Genomic DNA, 26,267 nt, shown 5'->3' on the forward strand with positions numbered 1-26,267 from the left:
ACATAATTTGCTATAAATATTAATAATTAAAAATTAATTAACTTTTGATAAACGACATGAAACTGTATCGCAACGATAAATATTTATCGAATCGTAATCAATCATTACTGCGAATAAAAATTGAAATAGGGGATACATGAAAGATGACAAGAGAATTAAATATATTATGATCTTTTGATCATCGATGCTTATTATAATATTTCTTTAACAATATTAGAATTAAATATATTTCTTGTTTAATTAACCAGGATTGAGAAAATTTAAAGCATTGGTCGAAATATATTTAATTCTAATATTGTTAAAGAAATATTATAATAAGCATTGATGATCAAAAGATCATAATATATTTAATTCTCTTGTCCCCTTTCATGTATTCCCTGTTTCAATTTTTATTCGCAGTAATGAATGATTACGATTCGATAAATATTTATCGTTGCGATACAGTTTCATGTTTATCAAAAGTTAATTAATTTTTAATTATTAATATTTATAGCAAATTATGTTTCGATACTAATCATAATCGTGTTTAGTACAAAAATTACAATATACGAAGCGTTTCTCATCACTACTTTATTACTCGAGAGTCACCGTGCGAATGATGACAAAGCCGTGATATGTATAGCGCGCTTGCTATACGTCGCCAAGGCCAAACATGATATTATTGATAATTCTCTGCCGAAATATTTTACGTACTACATAAACACGCGGAATTTTAAATTATAGAGGTATTTTATTTTAAATTAATTATTAAACGATTGATATATCACGGAACCTTTTGTTATGCTAATGATTTGAATTTATTCGATTGTTTTACCGCGTTTTTCCGAAGTCAAATTTTATAATATTTAGTTTTGCATTTTAAAAGACTGACTTAGAGCGAACTAAATAAATAAATAAATGATGTTGAGAAAAAGAAAAAGAAGACACATAAATAAATAAATAAATAATAGCGTGGAAAGAGAGAACATACTAATATTGTTATATAATAAATTATTATTAATTAAATTATTTATATTTTTATTTATATTATTTATATTATCAGAGGGACATATGTGTTACCCTCTGAGAACATTCGTGGACATTGGTTTTGTAGTTCATGTCCACGTTTTTAGTGTCCACAGAGGGAGTATCGCTTCCAGGGATCATCTAAAAACGGGTCATGACATCTCTCAGTCTTCTCTCTGCTATTGGCTAGTGGCACCCGATTGACGTCGCCAATTGGTCAATTCAAAATAGGACTCTCTGATTGGTCAATCGTTGCTGGTTACCCTAGGCACAGGTCGATATAATTGGCTGTGGTCAACGTTAAACGGGCTCCCGTTATTGGCGAATATTTTCTATTCCGCATTTTTATTGGTGAATAATTTTCTATTCCCTGTCCCTGTTGCCTAACATTGTGCAAGAGCCTTAAGGCTGCGTGTTCTGATTTCTGATCTATAGAGTTCAAATGTGAGCAAAGCAGGAGTCACGTACATATATGAGGTATGCAACGCAGTTAAACTTAAAATGAATGAGAATCTGGAAAACATCAACCCAAAGCTCTATAAGAGATTGAATGACAGAGAAATCACAGCCGAAGAGCAAGACGAAGATGTTGCGGATGAATTTGACGCAAGAGAGATTTTCGGTACATATAACTTCAAAGTGTTTATCAATAATCGATTCTTGTTTAGCCAATTATGCATGCAGTAATTTAAATATCTCTATTGTATGTATGATATTCATATTTATATGCATTTGGCATTTAATTGAATAATTGTTTTTGCTGATATACATATTATTTAATGGTACATATATTAAGCAAATCGAAGTATATAATATAACATAGCAATTATTTGTATAATGTTATATATGCGTGTGCATATTTTATTATATGTGCATTCTCTAAATAGAATAGAATCTAATATTGATTATTGATTGATCATTTGCAGACATAATCAGGAACATCAATGATCCAGAACATCCTTTAACTTTGGAAGAGTTAAATGTAGTGGAACAGAGCCTCATCGAGGTAACATATACATATTTTTCTAAACAGTAATATTTCATGTATTGCAATTTGCTAAGATTCAACTTTATAGGTGGATGATAAAGGAAACAAAGTGGATGTAAAGTTTACACCCACGATACCTCATTGTAGTATGGCTACTTTAATTGGATTGTCCATTCGTGTACAACTGCTGCGTGCTCTACCTGCCAGGTTCAAGGTTAGTGTGAAAATATCCCCTGGTACTCATGTCTCGGAGGAAGCAGTGAACAAACAACTCGCGGATAAAGAAAGAGTGGCTGCAGCTTTAGAAAATTCAATGTTACTTAATGTAATCAATCAGTGCTTAGCTCCAAAAAATTAACAATATAAATTTTAAGATTTTTATATTTATAACATTGATGTGCTTAAGTTATTTTACATAGATATGTATACATATATGCCTATGTAAAAGAACAGCACATCAATGTTATAGATATAAGAATACATATATATGTGTATATATGTATATATGGCTTTAAATTTCCATCAAATTTATCTTTCTAATAAATTTTTCGAGGTGAATAAAATTATTTGGTTCTGAATTTAATATCGCAAAATTTAAATTTTTAAATAGGCTATAAATTATACAATAGTTCTTATAATAATCTAGAAATTGGTTGAAAAGTGAATGGCTCGAAAAATTTATTAAAGATTTATATATATATGGAAAATTGTGACAAAGAAATATTTAATATGTTTTATATACATGTATGTATATGCATATATAATGTGTATGTGTGTAATTAGATATTATAAGAGAGAGCAAATATTGAAATAAAGTGTTTTAAAAGCAAAATAAAACGAGAGAAAAGCGGAAGATTTTTTTTTTATGAAGAGAAAACGCTTGTATACCAACATTCTATGAACATTAATAAGTTGAAAAAATTATCTATACAGGGTGTCCAGAAAATCGCAGTACTTCGGGAAGTGATTCGGAACCCAAAAAGAAGAAAAAAAAGTTAATAAATATAGGTCCGGAAATAAGTTGTTCCCGAATTGTAGGCACTCTTATGTTAAAAAAATCTAACTAAAAATAGTAATTTATAGTCCGTTTGGCATTAAAAAAATTTTTTTTTTAATTTAAAATTTAAATTTAAATATTTATATAGCTTTTTGGGCCCCGAATCACTTTCCGAAGTACTGCGATTTTCCGGACACTCTGTATAAATAAATTTTTCTTCTCGGAAAAGTTTATGATATATGACGTCATAATTATAAAACTTGTCTTATACATAGCATACGTAACACGTGTTTATTCGTCCATATAAACATATTTAATTTTTTTCCTCATTCAATTCTTTTATCAAGATTTTTTTCTTTTGATTGATCAATCAAACGCTTTCATCAAAGTTTATTCGCCATTTGGAAACGTGGCTTTCTTGACGCTCTACCACGTGACTTGTGTCATGTGATATATGTTTTGGTGCAGTTTGGTGCAACATGGCGGTTCTGTCTGTCAAAATTCGATGATACGGTACTCGAAGATCCATTTCTGCCGTGTTTCATTCCGATGAATTAACATTAAAAGATGCCCGTTGACATCAATAGATTGACGGAGGGTTGGTTAGAACTGGAAAGTGATCCCGGTACGTTGATGGAAAATATGATGAGAAATGTATCTGTCAATGAAATGTGTAACTTTTGTGCATTTCTGTCTTCTTCGTAGTACAAAACGCGCGCATTTGCGTTGTAAATTTGCAATATTTGAAAACTGAAAATTTTTTCGCGCGTGTTTAAGGCTTGTTTACGTTGCTCTTGGAAGACTTTGGAGTGAAGGGCGTCCAAGTGGAGGAGATTTATGATCTGCAAAAATCTCTCGAAGGTCCGGTCTATGGTTTTATCTTTCTATTCCGTTGGATCGAAGAACGGCGATCGAGACGAAAGGTTGTGGAACAGGACGAAAGTTTTGTTAAGGATGAAGAGATTGTCAACAATATCTTCTTTGCACAGCAGGTCTAGTATACAGTGGCATTCCTAATGTCAGATCTCTATACCTTTATTACTCGTTATTTTATAATCTTTATGTACATCTTCTTTATAATCATTGTACAACAGGTTGTTCCCAACAGTTGTGCGACTCACGCGCTACTTTCGGTTTTGCTGAATTGTCCGAATATTCACCTGGGTACAACCCTATCTCGATTGAAGATGCATACCTCTGGTATGTGTCCGGAAAACAAGGGCTGGGCAATCGGTAATACACCAGAGTTGGCCTGCGCACACAATTCACATGCTATGCCTCAAGCCAAGAGGCGACAAGATAAGAACACTGGTGTCTCTACAGGCCGCTTCACTGGTGAGGCTTTTCATTTTGTAAGTTACGTTCCAATAAATGGCAGACTTTTTGAGCTGGATGGTTTAAAACCCTATCCCATGGATCATGGACCATGGAAGGAGCATGAGGAATGGACGGAGCAATTTAGACGCGTGATAACCGATCGTTTAGGTATGGCCACGGGCGAACAGTTGCAAGATATAAGATTCAATCTGATGGCCGTTGTACCCGACAGACGTCTCGCTATTTCACATAAATTAACAATGCTGAAAACTAACCGACAAATAGTTCTGGAGGCTTTACAACAGTTGGTTAAATTGAGTCATCAAGATGGTAATACCGAAAAGAACTCGCACGATTCTGACAAAGAGAAGCAATGTGAGAAAAGGCATAAAACTGAGGATGAAAATGGATTACCTACCAAGACAGAGATGGAAGAATCGTCTTCGATTCCCACCATCAACGTTGAGAGGAATAATGATTCTGCGGTAGTTATGGATGAATCAATTTCCGGCATTTCATCTGGGAAAACTGAATCTAGGTAAATCAAATTCTTCTTATTATGATAAAGTGCGTTATCTCTAGTTTCATCTTAATATCTTAGTTTGTAACTTGATTAAATTTTGTAGATTATATATAACAGATAGAGACAGAAAGAGAGAGAATAAAGTCTTTTATTAATTATTTCAACTAAAAAGAATTACATTCTCATTCATTTATTTTCTTATAATCATGACTAATTTGTTTCTTGATGCTGTAAAAATCGTTTCAAAATCGGAATATACTCGTATTACACATACGATGCTTATATAACGACGGTTTATACTTGATTTCAGCGGAATGGAGAAAGTAGTGATGTGCGCTCTGGATTATGCCACGCCGTTACGAATTCAAACCTCGCCGGCTCACAGTTCGTCGAGCACGGATACGTCATCAGAAATAGGATCGGCCTTCAATTCGCCCACTCAAGGTAATCAGAAAAGAAAAGAAATGTGGACGCTTTACACGTCATTCATCATCATCATCGCGACACAATCGTCTAGTGGTGCACACTTTCTTGCCTTGACAAAATATCAAAGCATTTGGACAACTCATTCGAATCGATTTGATATCTTCAGATCCCGGGATGCTGTAACATATGTAATAATGAAAATCAGAAGCGGAATCCTTCATTTTACCGAGTTCCTGGCACAATTGATCCTCTTCCATCAATTTTTTGTCAGAATCCGTTGTCATATTTTCATGACGCTCAACGAATATCTCATTTATCGGAAGTTTGTTGTTTCCGCACGTTTTTGCACTCTCGATGTCGCAAATTCGCGAGTTTACGTTAAAAGCCGTATGCAATGGACAAGAAAACTCTAATACGGAGGCTGTTTTCGGATCGCACATGTAATACCTGTTACAATCGGTCTTGTTCGGCAGACGAACGTTCTTCGTACAGGCTACAACGCTAATGTATCGTGATATTAATTGAGAAGCTATGTTCTTGTACCTATTGATCGTCAGGTACTGCTTGTTCCCGAGATTATCACTAATCCTTATTATATTGTTTTCAGGATCCAAACTGTTGATTAACAATTGCAAAGTGCTCTCTGTCGAAACGACATTATTTGGAGTTGACGTGCTATCATTTATCTGAGATCCATTGCCTTCTTTCATTTCGGTTGGTTCATCCTCATGTAACTTTACGTTCTCTTCGGTATAACTTTGCACGAGGTAATTTAGCGTTATATTATGTTCCCGATTATGAGATTCAAATATAGCGATAGTCTTAGTCGGCTTTACAGTCGTAATATCTCTAATAGGTATCGACAGAGCACTCGATATCGCGGATAGCTTCTTGTAATTGTGCAACTGATTAATCAGTTCGTTTAAACATTTGTAATGATTGTCTATAATATTTTTATACTCTTCCATTAAAGACAACGATGCTTGTTTATTCATATAATATTCATATAAATAATTCTCCTTCTTATGATACGTCACATTTTTCGCATCCTTATTAGCGCGCGTTGTCACGTCTGACTCTTTAAATTCTATCAAAGGATAAGCGGTTACTGCTTCGGTCGTTGATTCGGAGAAATTATCGATCACATAGGATGAGTCGATCACATTGGAGAAAGGATCCTGCGTATACTCTGACGAGCTCGAATCCGTTGGATATCCAACAAGTTCGGGTGTCTCGTATTTGTTCGTCACGAAAGTATTCTCGGTCGTCCAATCGCACGTCCAGATATCGCCAGGAACCACGCACATCCGTAAATATGGTTGAAATACCTGTAATTTTAGATATTAGCGTTAGCACAACGCTATTATAATTCCCAAAGTGTCTAGAGATCTCTAACATGTTTGTTCGCTCGTTAACATCTTACCAAGCCTTCGGTACATTTCGATGGTATCCACACATAACCGCCGTCAGGTAAATTCACACAGTTGTAGAAAATCGTGCAACTCGTGAGATGCGGTTTCTTGGGTTCCGGGCATCGCGACGAACTCGCTAGAAAGATCAGACTGTATGCGAAGAAAAGCGATACGAGCCGCATTTCGTTGTTGCCGCTGTCGCGCGACCTATTCTGTTGCAGACTGCAATTCGTGCGTCTGCCTCATGAACATTATGTACTTTTCACACGCACACATAACACTCCGTCCCGGAAGATGCTTCATTTCGCACCTTTTATGTACAGTTATTTGACCCGTCTGTCATATATATTGTGTCCATTACTAATTTCTTAATGTACAGAATTTTGGAAATGTATTGCACGCACAATGAGCTCAACTATTTTGGAACCACAAGAGTTAGAAGATCTTGATATCTTTTTTAGCTTGGGGTTGGAATTCCGGTCAGAGCAGCCCTACGTCGACAAAGGACTTTAAGAAATTTGTAGTAATCAGAGTTGCCGGTGACGAGAAGAATGAAGCAGGTCTGAGTAGGTATCAGATTTACCGTACAATTTAGTAAGATTTATCATTTTACTTAACATTGAAATTTACACATTTACATACAGGTCGTTCTCTGGGGAATATTAATATAAATGGGAAAAGATTGGTCTCTGATAGCGGTCATCTACACAAGAAGGTCTGCCTATCGGGAGAAGTCAGGATACCTCACGCAAGAGTGAAAACCAGCAATGGCGACACGGTTACAGAGGAAAAAAAGGTTGAGAAAATCGACCCCAAACTGTGCTCCAAATATCCGGAATTGTTCGAGCCGCATACGTTCGCACCTAAGGATCTTTTGGCGCTGTTAAAAAATTTGGAGCATGAGATTAGCGTGTGCGAAACCAGCTTGAAAGATGAGAATGATAAAAGGAATAAATACAAGGTCCGTACGAATTACGAATGTTTTTTCATGATAAATTATTAATTCTATATCGTAATTTATATTATCTAATTAATAAAATGCTTATAGATAATGAATATTTTATCTCGAAAGATGATATAGAAATTGTGTGAATTTTTCAGATCGATGATTGTCGGAGAACGCATAATTACGACGAATTTATTTGCACATTTCTCTCGATGCTCGCTCAGCAGGGAAAGCTGGCAGAATTGGTCCAGCAGCATTTGACATTGAAGAAGCATACTTCTGTTTCGGTCAATAGGGTTCACAGGTACGACTTTTCGCGGCTCGTCTATTAATGTTTAATCGCAGCAAATTTTCACATTTTAATTCGTAAAATATAATCTTTTTAAGTTAATTAATTTATCAAGTTAAGTGTGTATTTTTGAAATTTTGATTTATTTATTTTTCCAGGTCATCGAAAAAGTCCGACACTCGTCAGAATTCCTCGCGCAGACGTCGTGGCAGGACAAAATGTAAGAAACGAAAGTAATCTCTTTCTAACTTTAAAGTAGGACAGCATTATTCCGTTTGTTCGGAACTATTTGAATTGTTTATAATAGATAAACTATATGTGTAGAAACTATCATTTGATAGTTTTATAAAAATCCATGATCACTGAAAAGGCCATATATAATTTTCAATTGTAGAATAACGTCGGTTTCTCTGAATCATCAACTTTTCAACTTTTGACGTTACTAGCTTTCTAACGCAATTGCGCATGTATGATTTTAATTGAAATTTTACATCGCGATGAAATTACTTTACAAATTAACTCGTACAACATGCAAGTTTATGCATACAAATGTATATATTTTTTTTCTATTCTCTGTATAATCGTGCATAATATCCAAATTATATTTGCGATGTTTCGTCTATTCTTAACGAGTATTTTATTCGTTTTTTTTTTTAGAATATATTGTAAATATACGACTTGTTAAGTACGCAGAAAGTATTTGACTCTTTTTTTATTTTGTGTTTTTTTTTGTCGAATTGAAAGAAGAAAGGAAAAGATGTTAAGAAAAGGGGTTTTGTCAAAAACATTGAAAATATTTATTTATCGGTATTCATATACAAGTACACTACACGCGCTGCGGATATGTCCCTTAGAATCTAAATACTTACATCTCCGAACAGCCGGAGAAAGGAGAACCAAACTTATCAGATTGGTTGGAATTACAGTTTTTTTATCATAAACTGACGACGGGTTAACGATCCTCGCCTTTAAGTTGTTTTATCGTTAATATAGTGCATAGGAACTGTAATCGAAACGCGCGCAAACGGAATACAACGGAAAGGAAGAAAAGAAAATGAAAGAAAAGGGAGAGTGAGTGGGAGGATGAAAACGTTCCTTCTCCGGCCGATGTTCCAGCGATCCTCGTAACTGCTTTTTGGCAAAAAGGTGCGATTGTATGTACAATTTGTAATAATAATATATTGGCTCTCGTCGTTATCATTCGAGGCGCGAGCGAGGCAAAAGTGCGCGAATAATCGATGTGTGTGTGTGTGCGCGCGCGCGCGCTTATGTGTGTGAAGAATTAAATCTGAAATCATGTCGAGATTTCATCCTGCTTGCGGAAAATCGTAGACGCTCGTTAATTAACGATAGAAGACAACACATTTACAATACTTTCATTCTTTTCTCTTCCGCTTTCAAACTTTTAATCCCAACAAATTAGCCATCAGTAGTAAGTCACGGCAAAAAATGCACATGATTCGATTGTTACAGGCACTCTCGGTATTTTAGCAAGTAACGCGACTGTGAAATATAATATCTTGCTGACAAATTTTCGTCCCATTTTTTTTTCTTTCAATATTGAAGCTCGGCGACGATGATTCGGAATATTTATCATACCGGTTACTTAATGTTTAACATTATCGATGCACTTTTGTGTGTGTATTTTGAAGCCAAAGAATTGAAAGTTGTGACATTTTGACAATCGGATTCTTCGCGCGACCGTCATATTCTCGACACCGCGAAATTTTACGTACAAACATATCGTATAAAATATAAAACATTTACGCTAAAGAGAGTAATGTAAAAGATACAGAGAGTGAGAGGAATATAAACGAGAATGATATCGCAGTATAATAGACAGTAGAGATATGTCTCTACTTTTGTGTGACTCGCAATAATCGCTCGTTCAATTTCCTCGTCGTCGTTCGCTCCACCGTATCATGGATGATTAACATACAATAAATAGAGATGCCTTAGATATACAAGATATCCGGTAACAATCGTATCAGCTCTCGTATGCAGACGAAACGGATTAAACCGAACGAGAACATTTTTTATCATTTTGCGATTTCGGCAAAAGTCGCAAAATGATACCAAACTTTTCCATTCGCTTTAATTCACTCTACCTGTACACGAGAGATGATACAATAATATTATAGTTATTCCCGAATTAACGTCGATTCGCGCTTTTATCGTTCTACACATACTTTATCACATGTGGTAAAAAATAAACAGTTGATCGAGCGGATATATTAGTTCGCCAATTCCTTCTCCACGATCGCGTCGCCGACTTGTCTGCCGATTACTCGCTTTATCGTCGTCGAGTCAATAGACTTGTTTGTCACACTTTGTCGTTTTTGGGAAAAATCACACTTTGGTTCTAGTTGCGCGATTTCGACGATTCGCGCCGATAACGCGATTCCCAATATTCGATTGACAAAGCTATATCTCGAGTATCTCTGAATCGACGACGACGTAATTAAGCACTGTACACGCGTTGCAGCTAGCTTTAATGACGATATCGAAAAATACATCAATTTGAAAAATATATATATGTATATATATGTATATATTCGTGCGTGTGTAACACACACATGCACTCAGACACGCACGCACACACTCTTGCAAATATACTCTATGTTACATACACTTGTAGGCTCGCTTAATACTTCAATATGCGTTAAATTCCATCTTTCGAGGGAATTTTCCGCGTCCTATTGTACATACATCAATATTGGCGTTTCTCATCCGGCGTTTGTAACATAGAGATGCAAAACTTTTCGTTTTCTTCACATATACATATATACAGACACGCTACTATGTCGATATCATAATGATTCGATAACAAAAGTATAAAAAAAGAGGCAACATATACATGTATAATCGCGAAAAAACGGACGTTTTTTCGACGAAAATTCGATACGATTGTCAAAGAAACGCAGCCTCGGCATTCTTTCTTTTTCGCATCAAGTTTATATTTATTGAAAGAGTAAAAGAGACAAATTCTAAGATAAGTGGAGCTTTGTTGCCGGCTTTCGAGACGAAAAGAAACAATAAATAGGAAGCGAATTGAAATTAATATTTTGAGTCTCCAAACGTCCTAAGTAAAATATAAGTATTGCTTATAAAACTTTGAAATAATATCAAAAATAATATATATATATATATATATAAAATCGATGATGATTAACAGTGAAAAAGATTTTTTGACGATAAATAATTCCAATCTATTGAAAAATCTAGCCTCAGAGCTCCACTGTGCAAAATCGTCGCTCGTCGCTTTGCATGTGAATAAAATGATGTTGACGATATGATGATGCGAGTGTCTAACGAAAAAAGAAGAGGAGGAAAGAATCCCATTTCGTACGCTGGAATAAATCGTATTATGAATATCCGATGGTAGTGAGATAGCCGGTTGCGCGAATCGGTGAGTAACTCACGTGTAATAAGTGTTTCGTTTGGATGGCGATAGTATCCACCAGAATTCACCGATTATGTTCAGTTTGATACAACTGAATGCTCGAATCGACAAAACTCTAGTTAATGATAATAAAGAAGAACGATATTAACCTATCTACAGGAGTTTTATAACGTAACAACCTTACAACACTATAGGTATCGCATCAACTCTTAATTCCTAACTTTGCTTCGTTTCAGGATCAAGAGCGAAGAATGCCTGTGTAAGTCCTTCGGCCGGTAGATCGATCGGGAATTCTAAACGGACACGACTAATGTCTTTCGCGTATCGTAATAATAATTTACATTTTTTTCATTAAAGAGAAAAATACGATCTACGGGTTGAGGGATCAAAATTTCGCAGGCGAGACTTCTGATTATCAGTTCGGGGTGGCTTAAGCAGATTGATAGTAATCTAGATCTAATTGCAAATTATATTAATAATTTATATAAATCTTGCTTCATCTCCATAAAACTAGATGAAATTTCTTTCCATTTTGTGATATAACATACTTGGCATGATGCGTCTGATTAAACAATCATCAATTAATTCTACATTTTATCAGTACACATCGCGTGAAATTATATAATACATATCAATAGAGAGATGAGAATAATCACGGTCCAAGATTTGACTTTTAAAAGATGAATTTCAACACACATGTCTCGTATAATAATATTGTCAAAGATCGCGATTGCTATCCACCTGCTTTCGTTGCATCCGCAAACGCGAGAATTCTTTACAATCGTGTTTAAATAAACATTTACAAAGTCTCTTTCCAATCAATCGACGATATTCCCAGCTGGGCGCGACATCAGACTCCACGACAGTTTGTTCTTTCCTTCGTCACGACGTTCGCTCCGACGTCTTCTTTACGTCGTTCAATTTCCAAGAATCCCGGCCAAGGGGAAGAGGAAGATTCTCGCGCGACTCCCGCGCGAAAGAAGGGCAGGCCGCGAGTCCTTCACGGCCCGCTGACCACGGCGGCGTGTCCGGCCACCAAGCCGTCCGCCGCGGCCGCCGCCGCTGCCGCTGCCGCCGCTGCTGCCGCTGCCGAGACCGGTTTCCCAAGGCGAAATATCGACTGCAGGGACGCGACCTCGGACGCCAGACGGTCCAGCTTCAGCTTCACTTCCCGATCGCTCTCCGAGACGGCGGTGACGGTCGACGAGCCGGGCCATTCGGCGCCCAGTGAGATGCCAGAGTCGCGCTCGTCGCTCGAGCCTTCGTTATCCCAGGGTGGCGATGCCCGCGGTCCAGGTGGTTCCTGCTTGATACCTTGGAGCGCCAAAAGCGCGCTCGCGGCGTCCTTGTCGCCGATGCGCGACTTGTGCCTGAGCTTGTGCGGCAGACTGTTGTTGGCGGCCGGATTGTTCTGCGAACCGACGACTATCTGGGGACCGCCGGCCTCGTCGCCGCTGCCCGACGACAATTCGTACGGCGATTGCGCCCGACGACCGCGCGACGATAGGTTGAGCGCGCTCGAGGTATCCAGATGGTGCATCGCCGGATGCGAGTACGGATATTGAAAGCTCTCGGTTTCGGGATACGCGGTCGTCTCGGGTACGTAAAGCTGCGAGGCGGGCGACCTGGGCGATCGGGCGCCACTCACCGGTTGGTGAATCACCGATGTATGCACCGGGCTGGGCGTGCGAGCGTACAAGAGCGCCGCTGACGCCGGAAGTTTCGCCCGCTTCACGCTGATCGGCGGTTCCGTTGGGAGCGCGGCCAACACGTGCTCGGTGCTGATGACAGATTCGCCGCAGATGCCAAACTTGTCGCGTATCGCCTCGAGTTGCGCCTTGAGAATATGGTTCTCCTTGCTCAGCTCCATCACCCGCTGCTCCAGCACCATGTCGTTGAAACGACGCTTCTCGCGCGACCGCTTGGCCGCCTCGTTGTTGCGCCTGCGGCGATCCCAGTAACTGTCGTCCTTTTTGTTGTCAGGAATGAACTCGCGCTGCTTGCGCTGCGAGAACAGCTCCTTGCGGAGGTCAAAGTTGGGCGAGTAATTGTCGGGATGTGTCCCTTGGGCCGGATCGTGATGATGATGCGGCTGTGGCGACTGTTGGCTCTGATGGTGGTGATGATGATGCGGCGATTGTTGCTGCTGTTGCTGCTGCTGAGGCGGAGGCGGCGGCGGCGGTTGCTGCTGCGGTTGATGTTGATGCTGCTGGATCGCGACCGGCGGTCCGCCGTGATGACCGGGATGCGTTAAGGGCATCGTAAGGGGTCCGTGGGCATCGTGGGGCCCGCTATGGGGCGCGCCATGACCGCCACCGTGCGCCATTGTGTGCGTAGCCGGTATGTTGCTGTTCAGGCACGCGGTCTCACCATTAATGGGCGATCCACTCTGGCGGGCGACAAATTCTGCCACCATAATTTGTCTTCTTAATACATCTGGAATCAAAAGAGCACTTTAGCTACTGGTTGAAGAGCTAAGCTCTAAAAATATATATATCGTTGCATCATATTTAATTTGCAATGCGCATTTATTAGTGAGGATAATGAGAAAGTTACGTAACATGTGACATGCATAACATATATACGTCTGAGAGAAAGAGATTGTTTTTTAAAAATCCATATTTTTTATTAAAAGGTGAAGATTATGATACAATTTTTCTTTTAGGAGACATATATTTAATTTCTAGATAATTTAAGAAAATAATTTATTCAATTGACTGCAGAAAGCTTCTATTCGTTCCGTCAAACAATGAATAGTTTGTCCGGCGCCTGTAACGTCACGCGCGTATTTCGGCGACCCGAAGACGATCACCGTTGACGATGTAGGTGTGGGTGTAGGTGTGGTCGGGGACTAGATGTGCTCTCGCGCAGCTAAAGATAAAGAATGCCGAAAGATCGGAAGACACGCTCGCGCGGCTTCTCTCGCCCAAAGTCGCAAAATAGCCTTGGGTAAGGTCGCGCTCGCAAGGTCGAAGGTGTCAGTGAACTCGGTTCCAACATTCGCTTCGTTCGATTTGGAAGAAAAAATGCGCACTAACATTGTCGTTTTGCGAATTTCCAAGCAGTGTCTCGTGAAATCACACTGGTCCTTCTTGATATTTTCGATTCGAGACTTACAACTTGTGGAAAAATTAAAGCTTTATAGTGGGCCAAAAAAATCGCGATAGAGCTTCAATTATTGGGCAATTACCTGCGACTTTTAAATTAAATTTTCTCTGGTTGATGGGAATATTTCATCATTAGCAATCATAAGCTCGTGTAATTAGTTTGTTTCCTCGTCGCGCACGAAGAAAAGCGTTTCCTCGCGGGCTTTATTTTTAACTCGAGAACAAAAATATTTCTCCGGCTTCGCCTTCGTCTTCGCGTACGTATGTATACAAGCTTTAATCCGCTGCGGGTTACGCAATCGCGCACGTGCGTTCGCCAAACCGCTCCACGTGTCGAGTGACCCATTCGGAAATATATATTTATCTGGCCTTTAGTGATTGCTGCACGAGTCGCATTAGCATAAGTTAATAACGATCCAAAGATGCATGATAATAATATTTGTTTGCCTTTTTTTTCTCCCATTGTTTTTTCTCTTTTGGATCAATAATTGGAAAATCACGCAAAAATACCAGTTAATCATACACCATTTGCTTTACGTATAATCTATACATAGAATTCATTCCTAGAGGTGAATTCCGTTACGCGTTTTATGCGCGGAAATATTTTAATCGCGCTCTATGATAATGAGCTTTATCATGATAATCGCAAACTTAAACTCGCATAAAAAACCACACGCGTTTCGATGGCTATCATATATGATTCCAAATTTTATGATTTATAAAAAAGATATATATATGTATATAAAATGTATTTTAAATTATATATTTAAAATATATATATTTTTATTTTACATACAAATTTTTTTATAGTTGCTAAGTTTTTTTGCGTCGTATTTAAAAAAAAACTCATCTACTAGATTTTATAGGCATAATATACGCATTATTATTACACTATAATTGATGTAGCGTGAAAAATAAAGTTCTAACAATAAAATGGCTTACTTCATCTTATAATTATGCAACTTTAAATTCTAAAAAAAGTGACATACGAGTGATAAGACGACCCGAAGCGCGTTAGGATACAGCCCATTATGTAAGCGTGCGTTTTCGCGGAACACGTGCATTACGCGTTCGTTGAATAACAATAATGCTTTGGTGACACGAGGGAAAAGAGAGAAGGAAAAATGTAGAGGAAGAGGAGAGAAAAAAAGAGCGAATGTGAATGCTTTTTCAAATTTTTTCGAAAGAGTAAACATTCAACGTGACCAAGTGTTGAATATCGATTACTTGAAAATTTGAAAATTCGAAGAAGAGAGGGAATAATAAGATAAAGATTTCTAGGATCTCCCCTCCCTCCTGTTATGGAAATCGAACGACTCACGCACCGAATGACGCATGCTCTCCCGCTCATTATTTAATCTGATGTTACGCAATTTTGTTGCTGCTTGTTTTTAGAAATTCGGGAATGTTAGTCATTAGTTTTTTTCCGCAGTTTTCCTGGTAGTTTGTTCCACGGTGAAAAGTATAATAGCATTAACGATCATTTTAATGGAAAAGTAAAATATTTAAAGATACAACCGACGCGAATTTTTCAATTAATATCTTGCAAAAGAAATCGTTCAATATTTATAGTTTTTAATTACCATAAAATTTAAAAAAAATTACATACAGAATTTTACGCTCGAATTTTGAGGGTTGAAGGGTTATAAATCGCATTGCTATTACGATATGTAATCCGAAAGTCAATCGACTTGTCCGAGATACGTATCAACCGACGATGCGGATAATGAATTATCGGTGAAACGTTGTCGAAATTGAGCACTTTTGAAATTCCAGTCGCTCGCTTAAATCACGAATACGATAATTTTGCGTGACTCACGTTAACTCGGAATCTGATCTGTCAATTTTTTCACGTCGTCCGGAAGCCATTCATACGAGGCTCTTATTGGAATAAAAAAATAGACATCTCAACTGATACATGTGATTGAAAAAAAGGAGGGCCAAAAATAAATCTTGAAATTATTTTATTATTATTAGGAACATATCGTATATTTATTATACGTAGAAAAATCAAAGGTCCAACAAAGTTTGTACGTCGCAATCTCGCGAAATCCAATTTCGATGGACGCGCTCCAAAACTCGCTCCACTTTCGCCTACGGGGGGACCGCCGACCTCCCGAAACACCTCTGCGTTTCCAAATTAGCTCGGAATTATTTCGGTGACTCGTAAATCTTTCCGAAGCACGCAAGTGCGTCTATTTAAAAACGCAGATTCGCGCGTATTGTTGTCGCCGCGCGACGACTCTCTTCAAAATCGCGCGTCGACGATCCTCTTCGATTCCGAGTCGATTCCGCGAAAGTGGCCGCTCGTGTCGGCGATTTAATTAGGCGCGTAAACAACATTGTTGATGAACCGTGAGGCCGGGCATGGTCGTCGCTGGCTAATGGAATTCCGACGCAAATCGCGCAAACAACTTGGCCGCGACTAGACCGGCGCGATAGGTCGCGTTTCGCGTCGCACGCGTTTGTGACGCATGCGGAAACACCGCGTGGCGTTGCGTCGCGTCGCGCCGCGTGACGTACGCCACGTGTTACGTCCAGAGTCGGGACGGTGGGGGGAAGGAGGGGAGTCACGTTCCGTTTTTTCCGCTCGTACGCGATGCACACGGACCCGAATAATCAAATTGGTAAATCTGCGCCGTAGCAGACGATCCGGGGTCTGAATTTAAAGAATTTTTTTTGTCCATTTCCAAGGCTCCTTTAATTTGCATGCAGATCGCGGCGGTCGATTGCGCGACTATTACATCATATGCGTCAACGGAAGTGATTCGATTCGGATAAACAGAGTCTGCGGTTTGCGTAAATACGTGATATTTATTTTATTTGTATCATGTGTGTTGTGTATGTGTGTGTGTGTGTGTGTGCGCGCGCTGCTGTTATCGCGATCCACGTCACTTGAGACAATATATTTATATAATTTATACGTATTTATAATTTGTGGCGAGAAATTCAAAATAGAAATCTAGAATTTTATGAATATTCCGACACACGCATACGTGTGCATTTTGCACATGTATGTACGTATGATTATATAATTCTAATGTTTCAACGTAAAATTATAAATACAATTCTGTTTCGGAATTTTTTTCACTGCAAATTATACAGAGACTGCTCAAGTTGGATTTTATAAAAAAAAAGTTGATCGCGTCACGCAGATGAGCAAGGAGGTATATGGAAAAACGTACTCCGGTACTCAAATCGAGGTTAAAACAGCCTTTAAGACAGATTCTTATGACGTCAGTGTGCGGCATTATTCTGTTATTCCCCAGCAGTCAGATAAAGATGCCTTCTACGGAAATGAACTTATTCTCTAACGCGTCAAACTAAATAAAAACGTTGCGCAATTCCATTAATCGCTAACGATTCCTCGTATTATTAGTATATCATTTGATTGTATAATCTATTGTAGTTTGATTGTACATTCTATTGTAATTTCCCTTTTCATTTTGTGAAGATTATACTTGTATATAATACATGTAAAAAAATATATATATGTATATGTATATTTAGTGATGAGCTTCATCGAAATGATTTCGCGAATATTCCCAAGTGGCTGAAGCGTCATTGGGAAAAATAAGTGATATTGAATCACGTAAGCGACACAATTTTCTCGCAATCATTTCGCCGAATCATCGCGCCTGTTGTGTGTAAAGTCGTAGATGCACCCACGTGGCTTTTCCGCCGATACGTCACGACTGCGTAATTCGTTCATACCCATCATATATGTATATCGTACAACGTGCTCGTTTGGAAAATTATTATACGCGATGCAGAGACACAGATCCAAGCGCGCGCGATAACTTGGCTCGCTACATATTATACATATGACATACATATACATATTTAATGATGAGCTCATTGAACGTGTGTGGCGCAGCTTTTAGATGCGCAAATTAAATTTTTTCGAAATACCAAGATATTTTTAAAATGTGATTTCCGTCATAAATTCGCAGACGGAGGGGATACATATTTGTTCTTAAATATCACAAGACCGACTTGTCACGGGAAATTACAATCGAGTCGCCATCGATGACTCGATTCGAAATCACGCGCTATTAATATTTGGCTGTTGTTGTTCGCGCGATAAACAACGCAACGAGGAAAAAGATTGCGGCCAACTGCGCGGCTCTCTCTTTCCGCTCGTATTTTTCTTCGACGAAATCTTATCTCGGGCATCATCTAATAATATTCCGGGAATGGAGGAAAAAAAAAAAGGAACGCAGAAGGGAGAGATAGAATGCGTTGTATCGACGAGCGCGCGTGCGTTTCGACACCGCACGTTGCGCAATGCGGGCAAGTCGCACGTGATCGGTTGCGCGTGTATACAAGATGCATTTGCGCCTCTCGCGATTCGGATTCCTCCTCCTCGGAACCTGCCTCCGCGGAAAATTCTTCCGAGATCGCATCGCGCCAAATTAAATCGCGCTTCTTCCCGAATCAACGTTCGATGACTCGCGAATAATGCATTTCTCCCCAAGCCAGCTTTTCGCGTACGATATATCGCAATTAAAAAAAAGAAGACGAGCGAGTTTTTTTTTTTGAACTAGCCCTTTGGCAAAATATTTGTTGCATGTACGATACAAGGAAAAGTGTTATTTTTGCTTTTTTTTATCGCGATTTTATAAACACGTTTTCACGAAAGCGATATCGCAGTTTAGAATACAGATAATTAACGGCATGCTATATAGCTGGACGAGTTGAAATTGGCATGATATCATACCGTGTCGCGATTAAGTCATCCGTTGACCCGATGCCAGCGTTTGTTTTTTTCTGTCCTGATACACTCGTTCGAGGAAGCGGCCTACAATATGCATACGCGACGTGTTCTCACCCGCGCACCAGCTCAATCTTCCCGGAAATTTATTTACTTTATTTCCTACGCGGGGTCGCTTCCGGAAAATCCTCCCGAGATCGAGAGGAAGAGTATAAAATTATATCCCACTTAAAAGAGGGGAAAGCGACATGCTTTAGAGCCAATTGGAGATAATTTTACGGAGCTTCTTTCGTGCGATAATTTCTAATCGGGAAATAAAAAAAAATTGTAGGGAACGCGAATTTTAATATTAAATCAACAAATATATATTTATATTTATCGGACGTGCTTATGACGTAAGATGATGGTCGGAGAGCCGTCGCGTCGGCCAGATATTATTACTCGCGGAATGTGCGTTTCAGAAAAACCGCTGAATAGAGGATGCGCGCGAACGCCCGAAAATAGTCCGGGTACGACGAACTCGCGCGCACGGGTGTACATAAAGGCATGTGCACAATGCCAGGGTCCAACCGGCCATCCGATACCGCTCCCGGTTGTGCGTGTCACGATTGCGGTCAGTGCTCACGTAACGCGTACGCGTACACCTACACGCACGCACGCACGCACGCACGACAGATACCGATCGACCGACAGACCGACCGATCACTGATACCGTTATCGGCGATGCCTTCGCCGAGGGGCATCATCTCGAACCGGTCTCCGATTTCGTCCTTACTCCTAGCCAACGCTCTTATTATGCAATCGATACGCGATTCGCGATAACGTGCCAAATAAGAAAGAGGAAAATTTTATTTAAATCGCGCGTATCGCGACCGATCAGATTAGATTCCGAATCTTCGTCTTCATCAATCTAAAGATCTAGATCCCTAGAGATTGCGTTGCTCGCGAATTTAACGAAGGCGAGCGATATAAATGACAGCGTCGAGGGGATTCTCGATGCGCGAAGAACAACGCGATCGATCGGGGACACCCGGTATAGCCGTATCATAGTCTCGTTACAGACACGCTTTGTCGTTACGTAATCGTGCGTCACGCGGCTTGATACGATTTGAAGAAGAGCAAGGGAGAGGCGTTGAAAACGGGACCGAGACAATTATACGAGACATTTTAGATCCCCGGAAGCGCGCAACCGGGATCGCTGATAACTCGCACGGTTACAAATCTTGTGCTGTTGGTTTCAAAAATTTTTTATTTATTTTTTATTTATTTTCTCCGTCGTCGATAATGGAAAATTTTTGTTTTGGAAATTAATGCATTTTTTCTCTCTTTTAAAATTTATAATGTATTTAGAGTCAATGAGCATAATTAATGTTAATAAAAATTTTGAGATACAAATTTTCTTTTTTTTCCTCTCTTTTTTTCTCTGAAAAACATAAAATGTAGACATCAGAGTGCATATTATTCATAAACTGTTTACAAGCGATGGACGCTTTTTAATTGTCGCACGTTTCGACGAGATCTCCATCCACGTGAGATTCTTACGACGCGTTTCGCCGGCCTTCCCCGTTGACACGTGACACGAGCGGATAACGAGCGAGGCCTTTGCGCAAAAGCGTTTATCCTCGTTACATAATCGCACGCGACAGCATCGTTACACGATCGACGTCCCTCCTCCTTAGTTTCCCGCGGGCTCCGGAAAGATTTACCGTAATACCCGGAAAATTATTATTCTTACCGCAATAATTATGCATCTAATAAAATTGTGCAAGGAAGAGGAAAGGGATGTTTCAGAGAGTTTCAAAGCTTGCGTCGACTTTGAAATTTATTTTCAAACGGACTCGAAATAAATCGCAATATAATTTATCTAATTACGTAAACTTTGAGATTGTGTCATAATAAGGTTCTTGAAGATCCGGCCGGCGGTGTGAAAGTCGTTTAAGAAACAACGCGACGCGCGCGCGCGTGTGTGTGTGTGTGTGTGTGTGTGTGATGCAACTGTTAGCACATAGCGAGCATACGCTCTTGCAATTTGCGCGGCGGCTTCGCCTTGTGTTGTGTTGCGATCGTCTCGTCCGCCACGTGACTGCAACACGTGCACGTTGTTATGTTAGACCGTTCACCTTCGTTGCATAATACGAGCGGGAAAAGGTCACCGTTCAACGAACAACGGAGTCTGATATTTGCTAATATGATCGATATAATAAACCAATCGCGTTATCGCCCATCGGAATTTCCTCGTTCCGTTTAACGCTCCTGTTGCGCAATTCCCACGGCAATAGCGTTAAATTCTCGCGATATCGACATCTGCGATCGATATTCATCGAAATCTTGCGAAATCGAACCATTCCGTAATTTTCTCTTTGGATGAAAATTTCAATACGCCTCGTTGCGAGAGTTTGACAGTTGCATTGTCCGCGGAAAGAATGACATCCTACCATGACGAGAATCGTCGATATCGTTTAAATAAGAGATAGAGCTGCGCACAAGACAGATATAAGGCGCGTTGTTCGCCCATTGTCCCTCTCTCTCTTTCTCTCTCTTTCTCTCGTGATGTAGCGATCGATAAACGACCAATGATGCAACGTATAATCTACAATATCCGAGAAGCGCGACGACACGTTTGATATGGCCGGTATATCCGGTTGATACGTAACACACACACACACGTACGCATACATACGAGACAAGTGTAACTAGCAGTAGCTGCACTTGCGAATGTAACACCTGCGACGACGTGCATTTCCTTGCAACGCAGATACCGCTAATCCATTCTCCGATGCGACTACACTCTATCCAACAATAATCTAGATTGTCGGAGACAATTATCTCTCGAGATAATGTTCACGGAATTTTTTCACGACGATTAGTACAATCGACAATCTATAATTGGAAAGTTAGTAGATGGATTCGAGTGCCGAGGATATTTTCTCTTTGTGTATTGTTAAATAAATACACATCGTCATCGAGTTATTTATTTATCGTAATCTTCATTATCAGCGAAGAGGACAAAGTTACTTTAGCCCCTGATACGTTATCGGCAACTATATAACTTGTGTATTTATTTATTAGTTTAGCTGCTAAATGATTATTGTGATGTTATTCAACTTTGACTCTTGTCCGAGTTTCTTTTCAAATTTTTGGTTTTTTTATTCGCGACTAATTTTCCACGAACGTGACCAGTTGTAGCTAATACTAAGCGAAAATGCAAACATGCAAATGCACGTGTGTGACCTTCGACCGAAATCCGTCAAGTTTATTGCACGGATGATTTACTACAAAATTGAGAGAGTTTTGCAAATTGGGCCGTGGCCCACTTTGATAGAGCGTAGTGGTACGCAGTGAAGGAGATCGATGAGAAAGGAGAGAGCTCGCAAACTTGGTACAACGAAAGGAGGAGGAGAAGAGAGAGAGAGAGAGAGAGAGAAAGAGGGAGAAATATATTAATATATTTTCATTTCATTTCGAAATTTCTCGATCTCGATAAATCATGATGGAGAAACGATTAAAAAATGTCATCATCGCTTTAATTTTGAACGTGCTTTAAATTGAAAATCAAAATATTTGCCGAATTAATTTTAAATTACGATTAATTGGAGTTTTCACGAAAAAAAAACTCTACATCGAGAGTATCGATTCTTTTTTGCACGAGCAGCAAGTCGACGGAGAACTGAAAGGATAAAAATAAAGTCCGACCTTGATCCTTGATCGTGATGCATTTCGCAAACGTGTTGCGAAGGCGGAATATTGTATGCAATTGTGTCTTTTACGCAAATATATTAAACCACTCGAGCCAAATTATCGGTATATAATAAATTATATATGACAATAATTTCCTACTTTTTAGCTTGAAAATTTTGTTGCTCCAACTTTTGAAAAGGTACCAAGAACCGACAGAACAAAATGTGACACTCGAGAATAAAGTAGATTAAAGAAGTTGCTGGCGTGATTATGACATCAAATGTTCCTTGAATTATTTGCTCTCGAGATATCTAGGTCCCGAATTTTTTGCTCGCGAAATAAGTTTAAGAAATTTATAGCCAATTAAAATTTATATTTAATTTAATTTAATTTATACCGATCTATTTAAATAAAATAACTTTTATTTCGAGATCTGGATATCTTTAAAATAAATAATTTAGGAAACATTCTGATGTCATAATCATGCGAGTAATTAATTTCTTTAAAGACCTTTACCTCTTGTAGCGTCGTTCGTGTAAAATCTTTTAAATATATTCTGATAATTTAGCTTAAATTTTAATATACCTCTTTTGCATTCGTCGAAAATGTCCTTTCGAATCTCTCTCTCTTTCAAAAATGGACGCGCACACTTTCATAAATTCCAAGGAACCGTTCTCGCGTGTCCAAAGGGGCTCATCGGTAACATCATCGGCCACTGCGTATTAATTGCATTTCTCGAAATCCGGGAACTTTATCTACTACCTTCGTTATTCGAGAGACCATGATTCAGCCATGAATCGACAGTCAGCTGATAAGATATGCACCGCGACCGGACACAATAGATGCACCGGTGATGATCACGTTCACGAACATCGCTGACGTTATTGCGTCATTCGAGAACGAGCTTCCTAGATCACCAATTATTCAGCAGTTTCGAAATAACGCGACAAAATTACAACAACAAAAAACAGATACGTAATCAGTCTTCTGTCAAATTAAAAAAAAAATCGGTAATATTTGGGCGTGCGTTAAATTATTTCATTTTTCCGATATCAGCGACGCGTATTGACTTTTAAGGAGGAAGTCTCACGTTAATGGAGATCTTGGCGCGAGAGCTGTCAAAACGGCATGCGAATCGTGACTCGGGCTTTCGTACGCGCCGTCCTCGCGTTTCACCTGCCGGTAACACGTGTTCTAGGATGCATCTGACGTGACATCGCGTCGCGAATCAAACGCATTAAATCTCCAAGTGATTTTTATAAATCTCTTTTTTTTCTCTCCAAAAAAGCGACGCGTCGTTATAGTTTAATTTTTAATTTCAAGAATTGACTGCCAATATTCCTCTCAGACGCAATGTTTTTGAAACATCACCGCCTTCTAAAAATCGACCCAAGCTCAACACATGTTTCACTACATGCTTAAACATCTCTGGATTAAATTGACGCGAGATGAATCTTGCGAAACGCGAAATCATTATCCTAGAGAATGGGGGAGACTCGTCGAAATACTCACCAATTTTGAAAGGATCCGTCGATCCAGAGCGCACGATGCAACTGCGATCCACTTTGTCCGTCGACTCTATCGATGCCCCTGATTTCCGCGCGAACAGTCAAATATACACGTACAGTTTCCCGTGATTCCACACACCGTAACTATCGCTAACGAACAACGAGACGAAAACGGGAACGCCACGCGGTTATGACCCCCCGTTCGTCGAACAGTCCCACGGCGACTGTCACACAACAGTCACGTCCTCCTAACACGAATCTCAACAACTACTCGGCGAGATGCGACGTGCGTATCACCGACACTTCCGATCAGAAAATTACGGTACACTACTCCGGGACGGAGATAATCTCCCAGTGGCTTCCTTCCTTCCCTTCTTCCTTCTCGCGGAGTGAACTCGAACGGAGAGGCCAACTTGAACTCTCCGTTCTCGCGCCTCTTATCTCGCTGCAGGTGTCGGCGCGCGTCGCGTACACTACGCGAGCGTGTGTCAAATATATATGTATATATGTATATATACGCGTCTATGCGTAGATGGACTCTTGAACGCAAGTACGAGAGAGAGAGAGCAGAGGACGACGTGCACGTCTGCTCGCTACCAGGTCGGGCTGCCAACTGCGCGCACCGCGCGAAACTCTGACGGCGACTGCCGTGCCGCCGTCTCGGCCCCAATGTCGTCTGGTTACGCGATGCAGAGAAGACTGTGACTGGCCGGGGTGTCTCGCGCGCGCGCGCGCGCGCGTGCGCGCGTGTCCGTGTGTCACTTCACACACACACACACACACACACACGCGCGCGCGATACGTGGGCTCGTTCACGCGAACGCATGTGGCTCGCGAAGCGGTGGGGAAAGAAGGAGGGGAGGCTGAAAGAGAGGCCAGTTTACGCCTGGTTTATACTCGCGGTTTATGCGGCAGCCTAACCTTCCTCCCGCGTCCCTTGCCCACGCTCACCACCACCAACGTACCGCGATCCGCGACTGTGCGCGACTAGCTCCGCTTCTGCGCTGCGTCAGATTGTCTCCCCCCACCAGGCGCCCGTCACACGGCCCCCCCACCACTCGGCTCCGCTCCCCCCTCCACCTCCCGCGGCGGCCGTCGGATTGTATCGTTCTGAACGGCGCGATTAGATTGCGTCGCGCGCGCGACTGCGACACAACTGTCACGTAAGTGATACAGAGTTGAAATCTCGCCGCACTTGCTCCGCATGAATGGCGGAATACCCTGGTTAATTTCGAGAGCTAGATAAAAATTTATTTCAACAGTTTTTAATTGGAATTGACAGCCCCTCTCCATCCAACTCGAGCGAATCTCTTCATCGATCGTATTTTTTAAGAAATTTCAAGTCCAACGTAAACGATCGATTATTATTTAAAACTCTTCAGGTATTTTCGGCATATTAGAGGAATTATTATTATGAATTTAGACACTAGCGGATCCTGGGGGGGGGGTTACCCCCCCCCTTGCAAATTAAAAGAAATTAATTTTGCTGAATCCGTTTAAAAAATATAATAATGAAAATATAATGAATTAGCTAAACAGAACTTAAGGGGACTTATTTAAATAATAAAGAAAAAATATATAAAAAATAAAAAAATGTAAAAAATAAAAAAATTTTTTTTTAAGTAAAATTGGGATTAGAAGTTTCATCACGTTTTCGTCGTTGATCCTGAAGTAAAAGCTAATTGTAAGCATGAAACCAAAAATATTAAATCAAATAATTTTGCAGAAACCCCCCCCATTATCGATGTCAGGATCCGCTAGTGAATTTAGATATATATATCTTGCAATAAAAATTGTATATAGTATACTTTTCAATATGCAATCTCTTAATTTGAGAGCATGAAACGTATTGAATATTTGAAAAAAATAAATGATAATTTTACATGATCCTTCCTTATTTAATTTTGACGAAAAAGTATCTTTATTTCTCCAAGTCTCCAAATTTGAATAAAGT

The 26,267-nt window shown here is 39.8% G+C and overlaps 4 protein-coding genes across 6 annotated transcripts; 2 read left to right on the forward strand and 2 right to left on the reverse strand.

Moving 5' to 3' along the window:
* The first annotated feature begins 1,425 nt into the window (after positions 1-1,425).
* On the forward strand, positions 1,426-2,803 carry Galla-2 (MIP18 family protein galla-2). Its single transcript, XM_083095584.1, has 3 exons — positions 1,426-1,627; positions 1,932-2,011; positions 2,082-2,803. Exons 1-3 carry the CDS (start codon positions 1,507-1,509, stop codon positions 2,349-2,351), a joined length of 471 nt encoding a protein of 156 aa, XP_082951710.1. The 5' UTR covers positions 1,426-1,506; the 3' UTR covers positions 2,352-2,803.
* On the forward strand, positions 2,082-11,459 carry Calypso (ubiquitin carboxyl-terminal hydrolase calypso). 3 transcript variants are annotated; one of them, XM_083095581.1, is made up of 11 exons: positions 2,082-2,207; positions 3,459-3,615; positions 3,768-3,982; positions 4,085-4,325; positions 4,476-4,845; positions 5,141-5,274; positions 7,130-7,234; positions 7,313-7,629; positions 7,770-7,918; positions 8,062-8,123; positions 8,897-11,459. In XM_083095581.1, the coding sequence occupies exons 2-11, from the start codon at positions 3,558-3,560 to the stop codon at positions 8,959-8,961; spliced, it is 1,716 nt and encodes a 571-aa protein (XP_082951707.1). In that variant the 5' UTR covers positions 2,082-2,207; positions 3,459-3,557; the 3' UTR covers positions 8,962-11,459. The 3 variants fall into 3 exon arrangements, with proteins under 3 accessions (XP_082951707.1, XP_082951706.1, XP_082951705.1); XM_083095580.1 differs by having other exon boundaries at positions 4,085-4,845; positions 8,298-11,459; XM_083095579.1 differs by having other exon boundaries at positions 4,085-4,845.
* On the reverse strand, positions 5,126-7,016 carry LOC145969438 (uncharacterized). Its single transcript, XM_083095582.1, has 2 exons — positions 6,680-7,016; positions 5,126-6,584 (listed from the first exon to the last, which is right to left on the reverse strand). Exons 1-2 carry the CDS (start codon positions 6,848-6,850, stop codon positions 5,313-5,315), a joined length of 1,443 nt encoding a protein of 480 aa, XP_082951708.1. The 5' UTR covers positions 6,851-7,016; the 3' UTR covers positions 5,126-5,312.
* LOC145969439 (uncharacterized) lies at positions 8,687-25,063 on the reverse strand. Its single transcript, XM_083095583.1, has 2 exons — positions 24,318-25,063; positions 8,687-13,742 (listed from the first exon to the last, which is right to left on the reverse strand). The coding sequence occupies exon 2, from the start codon at positions 13,720-13,722 to the stop codon at positions 12,307-12,309; it is 1,416 nt and encodes a 471-aa protein (XP_082951709.1). The 5' UTR covers positions 13,723-13,742; positions 24,318-25,063; the 3' UTR covers positions 8,687-12,306.
* Between the last annotated feature and the right edge of the window lie 1,204 nt (positions 25,064-26,267).

This window comes from Camponotus vicinus, unplaced genomic scaffold (genome assembly GCF_025532165.1).
Source record: "Camponotus vicinus isolate PSW18456_S1 unplaced genomic scaffold, iyCamVici1.0 SCAF_3, whole genome shotgun sequence".
NCBI classification, from domain to species: Eukaryota; Metazoa; Arthropoda; class Insecta; order Hymenoptera; family Formicidae; genus Camponotus; species Camponotus vicinus.

Bases quoted from the DNA above. Each gene is read 5' to 3' on its own strand.
- Galla-2 (XM_083095584.1), top strand. From the start codon at position 1,507: ATGAATGAGAATCTGGAAAACATCAACCCAAAGCTCTATAAGAGATTG. The intron at 1,628-1,931 runs GTACATATAACT...GATCATTTGCAG, and splicing joins TGACGCAAGAGAGATTTTCG to ACATAATCAGGAACATCAAT. The intron at 2,012-2,081 runs GTAACATATACA...TCAACTTTATAG, and splicing joins TGGAACAGAGCCTCATCGAG to GTGGATGATAAAGGAAACAA.
- Calypso (XM_083095579.1), top strand. From the start codon at position 3,558: ATGCCCGTTGACATCAATAGATTGACGGAGGGTTGGTTAGAACTGGAA. The intron at 4,846-5,140 runs GTAAATCAAATT...ACTTGATTTCAG, and splicing joins TCTGGGAAAACTGAATCTAG to CGGAATGGAGAAAGTAGTGA. The intron at 7,235-7,312 runs GTAGGTATCAGA...ATTTACATACAG, and splicing joins GAAGAATGAAGCAGGTCTGA to GTCGTTCTCTGGGGAATATT.
- LOC145969438 (XM_083095582.1), bottom strand. From the start codon at position 6,850: ATGCGGCTCGTATCGCTTTTCTTCGCATACAGTCTGATCTTTCTAGCG. The intron at 6,585-6,679 runs GTAAGATGTTAA...CTAAAATTACAG, and splicing joins CGAAATGTACCGAAGGCTTG to GTATTTCAACCATATTTACG.
- LOC145969439 (XM_083095583.1), bottom strand. From the start codon at position 13,722: ATGGTGGCAGAATTTGTCGCCCGCCAGAGTGGATCGCCCATTAATGGT.